Source organism: Eleginops maclovinus, chromosome 12 (genome assembly GCF_036324505.1).
Source record: "Eleginops maclovinus isolate JMC-PN-2008 ecotype Puerto Natales chromosome 12, JC_Emac_rtc_rv5, whole genome shotgun sequence".
Classification (NCBI taxonomy): Eukaryota; Metazoa; Chordata; class Actinopteri; order Perciformes; family Eleginopidae; genus Eleginops; species Eleginops maclovinus.
Window position 1 is genome coordinate 12,788,266 of NC_086360.1, and position 12,755 is coordinate 12,801,020.

The 12,755-nt window shown below is 38.7% G+C and overlaps 1 protein-coding gene across 3 annotated transcripts in view; it reads left to right on the forward strand.

Moving 5' to 3' along the window:
* Positions 1-12,755, forward strand: part of kcnip3b (Kv channel interacting protein 3b, calsenilin) — a 32,231-nt gene that overhangs the window by 15,780 nt on the left and 3,696 nt on the right. Inside the window, exon 1 of one of the 3 annotated variants that reach the window (XM_063898383.1) lies at positions 5,924-7,381. The exons of 1 other annotated variant lie outside the window; for it this stretch is intronic. In XM_063898383.1, the coding sequence (XP_063754453.1) occupies positions 7,276-7,381 (106 nt within the window). In that variant the 5' untranslated portion in view covers positions 5,924-7,275. Of the gene's footprint in view, positions 1-5,923; positions 7,382-11,575; positions 12,256-12,755 lie in introns of those variants that run through there. One more of the 3 variants, XM_063898382.1, reaches the window with a different exon arrangement.

Below are 12,755 nucleotides of genomic sequence, written 5' to 3' on the forward strand. Positions count from 1 at the left end.
GGAGAAGGGAGTGGACATCACCTGTGAGCTAACTGGGACCCTGGTTGAAAAAGGAGCTTTAGAGTGTTATCTAAACGGTCCAATTTACTGACTGAACATAGAGCATCATAGTTTTTGTAGAGTTTGTCTTGTTACATCTGGCAAGTCTTCCATATTTTGCCTATTTTTTGTCAGTTTTTCATACTTTTTGGTGCTGTGGTCCAGGTGTTCAGATTTGAGAGGATGAATGCATGCACAGCAGAGTGTGAAAAGGAGATCATTAGGCTGCTGCGCTGCTTCTTTGGCATCATCACTGGGACGCTAGTACAAGGTACTTTTGAATGTTTATTCTGAAGCTGGATGTTCTCTTCACTTCTTAAAACAAAACAAAAAAATGAAATAGCCTTTATAGATTGAAACTATTATGAAATACAGAAAAATGTGTCCATTTGTTGGTATTGTTTGTTATCAATGTGTGAAGGTTTGCATTAATATATTATCTGTGACAAAGTTTTCAGCCATTGAATATTGAAACAGTTGGAGGAATTAGATCAAGTAATACACTTAACTGAAGTAATTGTACTTTATACTGCTTCATACTTTACTTCCCTACATTTCGGAGTGAAATAATATACATTTTACTCCATCCTATTTATCTGAAAACGACAGTTACTTTTCAAAGCAATATTGCTAAATTTAAAAACACAAATCCATTACAAAGCAGTCACTCTTTGTCCCGTTTTAAATGTATATTATCTGTCACAAAGTTTGTGTAAAAACATAAATGGCAGACTAAACCATTAGGCCAGGTAGGCACTGCCTGGGACCCTCAACTATAAGGGCCAAAAACTGCTAGATTTATTATGATAATGTTACTCTTAACTCATTTTAACCCAAAATAAATGCACCTTAAACATAATGCACCTCAACTGTACTCACTGATTGTTTACAGCAAGACTTTAACTACGTGATTTCAGTAGTTTTCACTTTCCTTTAGTTTGACTTTAATTCATTCCCCGTCAGAGAAAGAATCAAGCCTCCTGATTCATCTTACTTATTTTTTGTAAAATATTATTTTTTATTTCAGTTGAGTGTCATCCAAGTCAACTTTTTATGGGGAACCTGGTCATCTTTTACCCCAGTCTTCATGTCTATAGACTAACATCATTGATTCGATGTAAGTCTATCCTCTGTCCTTCTCCTCCACCCTTCCATCCAACGAACACATCGCCTCATCAAGCCACTGATGGCTGAATCAGCACTCATTCATCCATACTGTTTTCTCCTTATCCACAATCACGCTTTTCTTTACTTTTTTTTTATGTTGAACATCAGTCCTTTTCTGTCTTTTATCCCCTACTGTTTTCTTTGTCCCACATTCTCCTCAAATATGTGCAGAAAGGTGAGCACATCCGGGTGCAGGGTAGTTTGCACAGGACCTGATGATGAATGCTCAGCCCTCTTTCTTTTCGCTTAACTTCATCATACTCTCGTCCCGACAGCTTGAGTCTCCATGACGTAGTCCTGCTGAGGTTGGGGCTCAGGTCTCCAATGATCCATTACCTAAACCTTATTTTACCTTCTGTGTCGGAATGATGGAGAGAAAGAGTGATATAACGGTGTTGGATGAAAAGAAATGAGAGGAGTAAAGCAGCAACCTAAAGGAAGGAAGAGGACAAAAATAAGCTTTGATTAAGAAGCCCCGGTTTTAATTACACAGCTACGGTTGGCTTTGAACCTGCCAGGCCGAGGTGGTTTTATGAAAAGGAGATAATCTAATAGGGAAGTGAGACTGGGTTGGGTTTTAATTGGAACATATCACACAGTTGAAGGGCAGAGATAGCAGACTCTGTTCCCTCTGATGACCAATGTTGTATGTATGCGGATCTTGTAAAAAGTGGAGAGGCCCGACAAGAAATTGATGTTGTTTACCGAGTTCAGAGAGAGTGAATAACATTTCTTTCATGATCTGTTTCTGAAGAAAGTTATTAAGGGAAGAGGTATGCATTAAGAACGCATAGAGGATATAAACAGGTACTTATCATTTCTTTTGACTCCTGCAGGTGCTGTACATGCATTACATTAATAAATACATGCACTCTGATATTCAGTTACATGCATGACTACATACCATGGATTTTCAGAAAATAATAACAGGAGAGCTCATGCTGGAGATACTGTATTTCATATTATGTTTCTTTGTGGCTGCTTGTTGTATCCATGTATTGGTTGTTCCTGATTAATAATTTCCTTGTTAAATGTAGAAAATGATGATGTGACAAGTCCTAGCAAAAGCTGAGTAAGCTCTTACGTGATCTTGGAATAGCCTGAACAATTTGATCCATTCTCTCATGTTTCATGTCCTTCTCTTTTCTCTCTGCTTTGCTGTGTGAGGTATGGTGTCTGGCGTCCTCTAGTGGGCAGAGGAAATATTAAATGACTAATGGGGAACTATGGTTTTGTACATCCACCATTTCCATTTTTCACCCCATATAGCAGTGTTTCTATACAGAGCATGCATTTATTAGTAATATACTTTACAATACTTTGTCTGATTTCTTAAATAAGAAGTCTTTCCTGAGGGTTAGATGAGAATATCAATACCACCCTCATACGTGTCTATTGTAAACAAAGCTACAGCTAGCACTTGGTTAGCTGTAGCTAAAATTGGCAACAACATTCCCTTAATTGTTGACTTTCAATACAAAATGTGTTTGTTGTTGTGATGTTTCAGTTCTTTAACCAAACAGTTCGACTTCTTTTTACGATATGTTATTTACATGGCACCAAACCATTCGATACTTAGAACAGTACGTTTTTTTTAACATCAATCTCAAATTAATTGTTATATCAAATTCTTATACTTAAAATCCACAAGACATATTGAATAGGAGATAGAGGATAGAGGCTAGCTTTTAGGTCTTTAACCGAGAGACACTATGTGTAGGAGTTATATTGTAAGGCTTCTTTGTGGAGCAGGGTCAGAGGAGAGGAAGGGAGTGAGACAGACAGAATTCTTCTAAAGGAAACGTGGAGGTGTGTGATGTGAAAGGTCATAAGCTTTGATCCGTCCTCTATTTTATCTCTCTCCCCTCACTGGGATGTGGTGTCACAAACTCAAAAAGATTCACAAATGTGGCCACGTGCACACAGACACACGCAGTGAAACATTCTCTCCCCTGTCACCTTTTCCACCGTGCCAGGCTGTTGTCTTTGTGGGCACATGAGAGTCAGACTTTCAAGCTTTGCTCTGAGATGAGAGAGGTGAGCACTTTGTTAGCATTGATCGATGCATTCAAGCCTGTTAAAGTCTTTTTAAGTCTGGATCGTGTCTTGTCAGACTTTGGTGTTATCCCGGGATCTACAGTGGTATTTAGAGTATTTCAGATCAGCCTGTGGTCAGTGGTGTTAGTCCAGCTGCGTTATGGGAGCTGTGATGGCCGCTCTCTCTGTGGAGGCCAGGAGGCGTCTCTCTCGGCCCAGCTGCCTCTCTCACTGCGGCCACAGTGCAGCCAGATACCATCGCTCAGGTAGGCGCTCGTAAGGTTTCACTTCCAGCATTATTATCTCTCTTCATTCACCCTTTCATTCACTCCTTCACTTTCTCATGTTGTCTCTATTTTTTTCTCTCTTACTTCTCTTTCTAAAAGCAGTAATCCACTGGCTGTCTTAATTGTTTTGGAATTGGCTTTTGGTGATTAGTAAATACTTTTGTGGTGTTGACACTCTAAACACGTTTTCCACTGTACTCTAAATGAGTTTTGGTTCAGTGATGACCATTCCCAATAACTGTAAACATTTAACAAATGTCTTCTTATATTCTAGATTATATTTCCCAGAGTAGTACACTAACAAAATACATTTACTGCAATGTTAAGGTACGAACATGATTTGATTTTTTTGTTTTTTTGTTTAATACTTTACACAATAAAATGTCAAATCTTTGACTAAAGAATCTTTCAAATGATAAAGGCAATAATTGAGAACTTCAACGTTTGACACTTTAATCACATATGTTTGCTCCTAGTTAAGTACTACTAAAAATAGCAATAGTAAAGACTTCATCTTGAATTTATTATTATGAATTGATTTCAAAACATATATCTGAAAGATAAATGTCATGTGTAAACAATTTTGAGCTGCATTTAGGAGAGTATGGTATTGTTTAGCTTGATCTTGCTGAGGTATCTGACTGAGAGGAAATAGACTGTTGTGTCAGCAGGCAGCACCAAGCCTACCTTTTAAAAACCTGTTAGTGTCCTAATGGCCTGCTTAAAAGAACGATCATGCTCACACATATACTAAACCCTAAGCTCACTACACCAGCATCAATATACAAAAGAACAAACATAATTACACATACAGTAAATAGACTTAAGCACAACCCCTAGTGCATCCAATAATACCTTCATTACATGCATGGTGCGTTGTGTTGTGTGTGGATGTCACCTGATCCACACTCCTCAACAAAGTAATAACTAAAATATAAACTTGACCTTTATCCACTGTAAAATTAGCCACCGCAGACGCTCACTTATTAAAGAATAGTTACCGTAGAGACTGAAAATAGATTTGTGATGTTATTATTGATGCTTGCTTTGATTTTTCTGGTAAAGTGTAAGACGCAGATGAAGAGAAAGCTCCACCACCAGCACCGCACCACAAAGATATATTGATCTCTCTCACTCTGGCCTCCCCTCTGTGTCTCCCAGCTCCAACCAAGTCAATGCATTATCACACACACACACACACACACACACACACACACACACACACACACACACACACACACACACACACACACACACACACACACACACACACACACACACACACACACACACTTCCATTCCCCATCTTATGTTGATGCATTAGCAAGTGCAAAGTTATCAGTTATCCTCTACTGACCCGCTAAACACACAGTCACCACATGTATACACACTAATGCTCACAGACACTCATCATACTTCTGGATGTCATCTATGACAAACTGTTGCACATGTTCCAGCAATCTTTCAGATATGGAGACATAATATAATAATACATTTATAATATTCAGAGTTCTTCTATGCAAAGATGAAGGATTTGAAGTGCGGGGAGGTGAGAGGTCCCTATGTGCCAGTGTGTAGGTCTGGCCACACTACACCATAAATCAAAGAAGGTTAGTTATCATAGAGCGGTTACTGTGTAAACATCGGGCGCAGGCACAGAATTGCCTGCCAATGTTTCTTGTAGGAAAGTCAATCAAAATACTACAACGAGAGGTAAAACAACCACCAAGATGGAAATTAGAAGCAAGACCACATGCAAAATGAGAAGCAAACTAACAAATAAAGATGCAATATGACAAAGAAAGATGCAAAAATCACCTAGAAAAAGGTTCCAAACAACCACTTAAGATTAGAAAGAAATAAAAAATACTTTCAATATGAGAACCAACGGACACGAAAACACCCCAAAGAGACGTAAAAAGACTTCAAAGAGAAGCGAAACCACTGCAAAGACTTGCAAAACTGCCTCATTCAGTCTTTGTTCCTTGCTCCTATAGGAGGGCTTGTGGGCCTTTATACGTCTATTTCCATGCTGTCTAATGTAAATATTTGGAGTTACAAATAGGAGCTTTTAATTGATTTTATTTCATAATTTTTCTTTGTTAGGCATCAATTTCATCACAGTTCCTCTTTTCTCAGAACCAGGGAATCAAATTTGAGCGAGGTTTCACTTTTGTTTTACAAATGTGCTGTAGTCCTGCCCTACTTCCAAACATTTGTCCACCCGCCCCTAAAGAGCTGGATGTGGTGGAGAAAGGAGGGACAAACAGAGGGGGAGAGAAAGTCAGCGGTTGGCCAAAGTTATGGAATGACAGAGGGGATGGAGGGAGGAGGAGGCGCAAAGGCGAATCAGATGGAAAGACAGAAAAAGGAGGAGTGCGGTGGAGTAAGGAGAGACCACAAGAAGGACGGGATGGGTTCATGGTGGACAGTGCACTCCAGTTTTAAACCTCAGCAGGAGTGAGCGTACTAAGTGAGTCAAGGGATGAAAAGTTGCAACAAGAAGCAGCAACAGATATATTCAGAGCGCCGCAGAGAGAGGGGATAGATGGAAAAATATGTGTGGAGGAGGTAGACGCCAAGGGAGGTTTCATTCCCCACAGCTCCTCTCAGTTTATCAGGATTTCCCTCCCTGGACCCTGCCGCCGCAGCTCTAAGTGCCTTCTCTACAGGGCCATACTCTTCCATATTGGGACCTGGATTTGGACAAACAATGAAGAAGAAAGAACCAAACGGGACTGCTGCGATGAGTTGAAGTATTTACGGTCAATTAAAGTCTGTCCTTTGAGGTGTTAGGTAGAACAAAGGATAAGTGGCAATCAGCATTATTAGGCTGGAACAGTAAATATTTGAATCAATGACTTTGTTTTCTTTAGACTACGCAGGCTGTTCTATGCACTTTTTACGTTGCATGAAAAATTGATTTTTGTGTCTTGCCTGAAAGATCAGTTTTAAAACATTATCTCATCCTGAATATTTTTGAGCGGATGTCGACAAAGACCACAAAGTCAGAGTGTTCCCTGCCTGCAGATAAACATCATTTATAGTATGTTTTGTTTGTTGCTCGAGTGCTTGGTGCTATTAATGAGGTGAATTATTGTTAACGACTAATGTTATTGCGTTTATGGCATGGAAGATGAGAAGACTCTGGTATTGCGTGTTCTGTATTTCAAGTCAGTTGTATGCACCAAATTCTTAGCTTTTTCTCAAAATACGTTTTAAGATGTGATTCAGTAAAGTAAACTATGACGTGAGGACTGATAATAGCTGTGTGGATTAAGAGGTGAGCAGTAACTTGTGTTTTTGCCAGTCTGAGCTCCTGAGACTGCGTGCAGGAGCAAAGTCTGGAAAACGAGTCGAAACGTCTCCTTTAATTCACCGTAATAAATGACTTGTGACACAACCCTCATTTTCCCTCATGGGTCTAGAGAGGGAAGTTTTCCATATATGTCGGCTTCCACATATTTTCCACTTCAGCATCAGTGTTGACATTAGAGCAGCCTTCGTCCAGCCTGCTTGGCCTGGTTCTCATGTGCTCTCCTGGATCTGGAAACAAACCAATGCCGTCACCCTCCAACCAGACTTGATTCCTGTCACTTGGTGGGCCCCCTCTGTTGAAAACACTTGTTGTTGACTGGCCCAGTCCAGCAGTGCTCGTACCGTCCCAGTCTTCTTCTCGACTGTCCCCGGGGCCAGGCCTTCTGAGGCAGGCTTGGCCCTGAGTGGGCCCCCCACCCCTGAAGTCATGGGGATCCAGGGCATGGAACTGTTTGCCATTGGCGTGGTCATCATCCTTTTCATGGCGGTTCTCAAGCAGTTCGGCATCTTGGAGCCCATGTCCTCATTTGAAGGTAAGGGGCCACCTGAGCCTGGCTGCTGGCCGTACGTATGATGACTCACAACTCCACTTTTCCTTACCCCTGGTCTGATATATTAACCTCTATATACGTAATAGTTAATAAAAGCCTTATAACAGACTGTAATGCATTTGTATGCAAAGATAAGGATGTTTTTAAGATTCAATATAATAATTATTATCCATCTCTATTGAAACTGGTTTATTTGAAGACAACTGAGGTTTTATTATGTGGTCATTCAGTATTGTTACATCTTCTAATGACTACAATATAGTGTCTTATAAACAATTTATTTATAAGTTGATATACTGCTTTTCAGTGCTAAATACAGGGCCATAGTGAAATTAAAGTTATAACATTTAAGTTGTATCTATTAAACCTGCATGTTTATGTTACACTTTTTGTAATACAAATAACATAATGTTGCAAGATAAAGTTTCCCTTTAATTACCTCTTAAGATAAATACACTTCCTCAAACACGTTTGATTATCTGAAATCTATAATTTGTTATTTCTTACTTTTAAAGCCTGTTCAAGCGCTTATTCTTGTTTAAATATACCCCAGGAGAGATCTTTAGGAAAGAGCTAGTACCTCTACTAATGTGACCATGTAATTATTTCTCCACTTTGCCTTCCATACTACAGTGGTAGCAAAAGTAAAGGTTATTTATGTTTCAATGTCTAGATCATACATCACAAGATGCTTCACACTAACTGACTGAGTCATAAAGTACAGACACAATATGAGAGTAATAAATTAAACAAAGATGGGACGTGCAAGTTTTAATGGCTAATTTAACATCTGGCCAACAGGGACAACATTTGAAAATTAGTTTTTCAAAGTTTCTCTTCAATAATAAATAAATCGTTTCCTCAATGACGATATAACCTCAATATTGTTAACCGCTCTCTCCTTTGCGAAACATAAAGAAACTAAAATGTTTTGTTGGTTTTAAATCCCCTTTTTTTGTATTTGAAAGTTGTTTTTATCAGAAAATCCACCAGAGTGGAAAAAGGTTAATGGGTAAGTGTTTCATTTTGCCTACAAAGAGAAATACCAAAACCCCTTGATGGGCCACTTGACAGTGTACATTTGGGAAAGTACCAGAGACATCAGAAGCTTTTTGAAAGCTGCGCTCTTTGATTAGAGGTTTGGGCTGAAGGCCAGCCAGTCAGAGTGCCCCAGTCGCTGTGCCAAGACAATTACTGCAGGAAGGCTCCAGCCGGCACATTAGTGCTTCTCATATCATTTTGCATCATAAGTAATAAATTCAACAAAAACACAAGTAATGTCCTTTCATAATTTCCTCTCCTCTCAATCCCTCCAACCTTATATTCCTCCTCCTTCTCCCACTGTGGCACAGCCCACACCCTGGTTTAGCATTACTTCACATCAATTATACATGCAGTATCGAATGGGCTTTCTCTGATGCTGCCTAAATATGGAGCCTGGAGTACTCCTCCAGGACCCTGAAGGACACTAGCCATCATGCAGTAGCCTCCAAAATACTCAACATGCATCTTTAATCCTTTAATTACTTCATCACCTCCCAGTGAGACTCATTTACCGTCTTCGTCATAGGCTTCAGCATCTTCTCATCAACATTTTAATTGTTTGGCGGCATATATTGATATCTTTTGTCCCTCAAATGTTCAGCTGTATGCATTAAAATGAGGGAAAAGTAACTCATAGGACCCTCACGATTTTCAGGATTCACAAGTCCAGATGTTGAGCTCTTCTTTTACAGGAATTAGTTAGAATGAGACTGTAAATACAGCCCTGTGCTGCAGATTTAGTTCTGCTGTCAATTTCAGCTCTTTCTTGGTGATTGACCTTTAGCTCCAGGACAATGAACACTTTCAAAAATATGTGGGAGTTTTAGGTTTTATGACATGAATGATTGATTTGGTCTATTGAAAAAACAGTGACATTTGCAAAAGGGTAGAGGATCAATAAATGGTGCAAAACCCAAATATATCGATTTTCTAATGTAAAACTAGACTGAAATCAAACAATGCCAGGAAAAAATACTGAAACAATAAACTGATTATCAACATGATTTTCAGGTAGTTGTCAGTTGATCCTGTTATTGATTTATTGACTAAACATTAGCATATCGTGTCAATTAATATTACTTATGGCCCTTACTTATCAACAATTCTATAATAGAAAAGTAATGGAATAATTAGAATTCAGTATTTAAGTTTGATTGACCAAAACAACTGTGTTGAAGAAGTGACTGAATCAGTAAAAAATAAAATGTGTGGGCCCCTCTGGCGAAAAACAGATGATGGAAGATATTAAAAGTACTTTACTGTCCATTGAGGTAAACTCATTTATAACCAAGCCTCTCAATATAACAACACTTGTTCTAGCAGAGTAGAATTTCTTTTTTTTTTTACCAACCTTTTTATTGCAAAGAGTAGATTTATTTGTAATAATGCATGACTGAAAGATATCTTTGAGTACGTGCTTGTGTTTAAAGTCCAGTTAAATGGTCTGTTGCTGTTGTTTCAGTCTGGTCTGCTCAGATATCGATACTGGGATCAATCCAGTCCAGCTCGATCCTATTTTGGAAAGAAATCTGATGCCAGAGGTAGCCGCGTCTGTAGAGATGTATCCTGAGGTGCTCTAATAACAACATCTGGTATTTTTACCCCGCATTTGACTCTCTCGTGCAGGATATTTCAGTAGTGAGTAACACTTATATACTATAAAGAGACGTGAAGGGAATAAGTGGTTTTATTATTTATTTGTGGCTCTCTCCATGATTGGCACATAGAATATTCCGTCCCTGGTAGAATGTAACTAAGTACATTTACTCACAAGCTAAACTTAGGTTTCTTTTTTTAATACTTGTACTTGACTTGAGCATTTCCAGTTCTAATTTCTGCTTCTATACACATCACTTGCTAGAAATTATTTTAATTAATTGTATTTATCTGATAGCTTTATTTCTTATGAAATCAGGATTGATAATTCAAAATATAATCATAATTAGAATGCTTTCATAGGTTAAAATAAAAAAATTGGTATCGCCTGGTTAAATTCACAAGCTGCTCTGCAGTATACAAAGTGAGCAAAAGATTGAATCCACTTTTCAGAATTTGATTTTGCATGCAAGAATTTTCAAGTCACTTTTGGTAGTTTTCTAATTAGAACTATACATTAGCATAACACGTAATTCAACTAACTATCAAAGTATTCTTATAGGTTGACCTAACAGAATATAAACTAAATAAAATAAGCCCCAAACGAATATACACAAGGTGATTACAATCTTTAATCTCTGCAGTCTGCTGAAGGAGCAGCAGTGACTGATTTATGGTTTTTCTACCACACAGAGTCCACCATAATTGTGTATTAGTGAATTTTGTTGGGGCTGTATACATCCTGAGAGGAAGTCCGAAGGTAAATCTTAGGGTGGCAAAAAATACTGTTAATACTCTTCGGAATGTGCAACAACAAAAAAAGGATGAAAATCCATGTTGATACTCTGATGAAAAAAGATTCTCAAAGTGAAAGAATAGTGCTCTAGTTGCAATCTCATAAAAACCCATCAGCTTTCTATAAATGTAACTATCATTGAGTTAAATCCATCCATCTATAATTTAACTGTCTTTTTATTTGTTCAGTTTAAAATTGGTACGTTTTTCACATGAATGAATGAGAGGGTGATTCTGTCTCCGGTAGGACATCATATGCACAGAGAATACAATTAAGTTCCCTGTTCAAACTTCAGTGTCTGTTTCTATTGTTCCTTTGGTCTCCACTAGAGGGAGTCTTCATTACACGAGTGTGAGTGTGTGAAAGTATTGAATCTGTGTTAGGGACCCCATGAGAGATGGGAACAATTAGAAAGTGGATCACAGCGCTGACTGGGAAAATGGGATTCAGGACACCTGTTACCTTTTCTCTCCGCACTCTCCGGTGTCTTAAAGCAAATTGCTTTGTGTGTGTCACATTTATAAAAAAAACAATAATCTTTGTTAGTTTTGCCCATTTAAAGCTTCAGTATTTATGCCTTTCTGTAATGTATTAGTTAGTTTAATGAAAAAGGTAAAAACGCAGCTGGTTCCCCGGGGGTTTACAGGTTAATTAGCAGAAAATAAGATGTGAGAGATGGAGGGAGGGATAAGCGGAGGAAGCTGCAAAGCCTCACTTATTCAGTCAGTGGAGGATGTTGGATGCGGTTTTTTATTCAAGAGTTTTGTCACCAACTAGAGGAGGCATCTTCTTCGGATGGATCCCAAATCAACTTGGCCATAACAACCTGCATGTGTGTGTTGAGACTATCTGAGCTTCCTCTCTTTCCCATTGGTTTTTCCATGGATTAACAATGTAGTCCAGATTTTTGGAAGGGATTTTTTTATCCCTCTCATTCTTTAGAGATATTTTTACAGCAGTAATCTGTTGGTGTTTTAAAGGAGTTGGACTCTCAGACCATGCATTTAGCTGTGGAAAATATCCTGAACGATCCACTAGAGTAGGAGAGAACACGAGGGGCAAGAAAACGGCAGTCAATTAAAAATAGGCAGAGTTAAATGGAGCAACAGAAACTGCAGGGAAAAAATTGAGACAGAAAAGGAGTGATGAGTGAGTGACACTGTTTCAGAGACAGGAGGAGGAGAGCAGAGAGACGAAGCAAAAGAGATAGATGGACTGAAAGAAAATACTTTTAGAAAGCCCAAGTATGTAGTAAAGGGTAAAAAAACGAGAAGCACCGTGGAGGGTAAGACAGAAGAAGAGGGGAAGATGAGTGTGAGGTGGGAGACGGAGGGACTCCAGACTGTGGGCATCGTCTGCCTGGTGATCATGTTTCTCAAACTGATGCACCTGCTGGGCCTCATCGACATCACGGAGACCGGTGAGACAGGACAGGAGGAGAAGGGAGTGTGCAGGAGGCTGAAGTTACATTTGCTTTACTCTTATCCATTTAGATGTAGATGTTTATAAATGTTTATGGATGCAAGTCTGAGGAAACTATGACAGTAGTTGTAGTGGTGAGATTCAACAAGAGTTCATACAAAGCTTTTTGATCATCTAGGATCATGTCAAAGGCTACTATGGGAAAACGGATATGAATTAAAAGGGATGATAATATAAAATCCCATGATCAGATATTCTTTCAACTTCTTGACTTTCCCTGTCTGTAGATCTCAGCCCTATACTTCTTTTAAGAGTTAGATATTTAAAATGATAATCAAATAGGAGTCTCCCGAACAAAAGTGAAGTATGCATTTATTGGGAACTTTTTCCAGATAAACAAAGGTCCTTTGGGGCTGTAGTGAGTATTAACAACACCAAGAGCCCATTTTATGAATCTTAACTTAAGGTTCACAGAGTTTTTAATTTCTTAAGGTAATA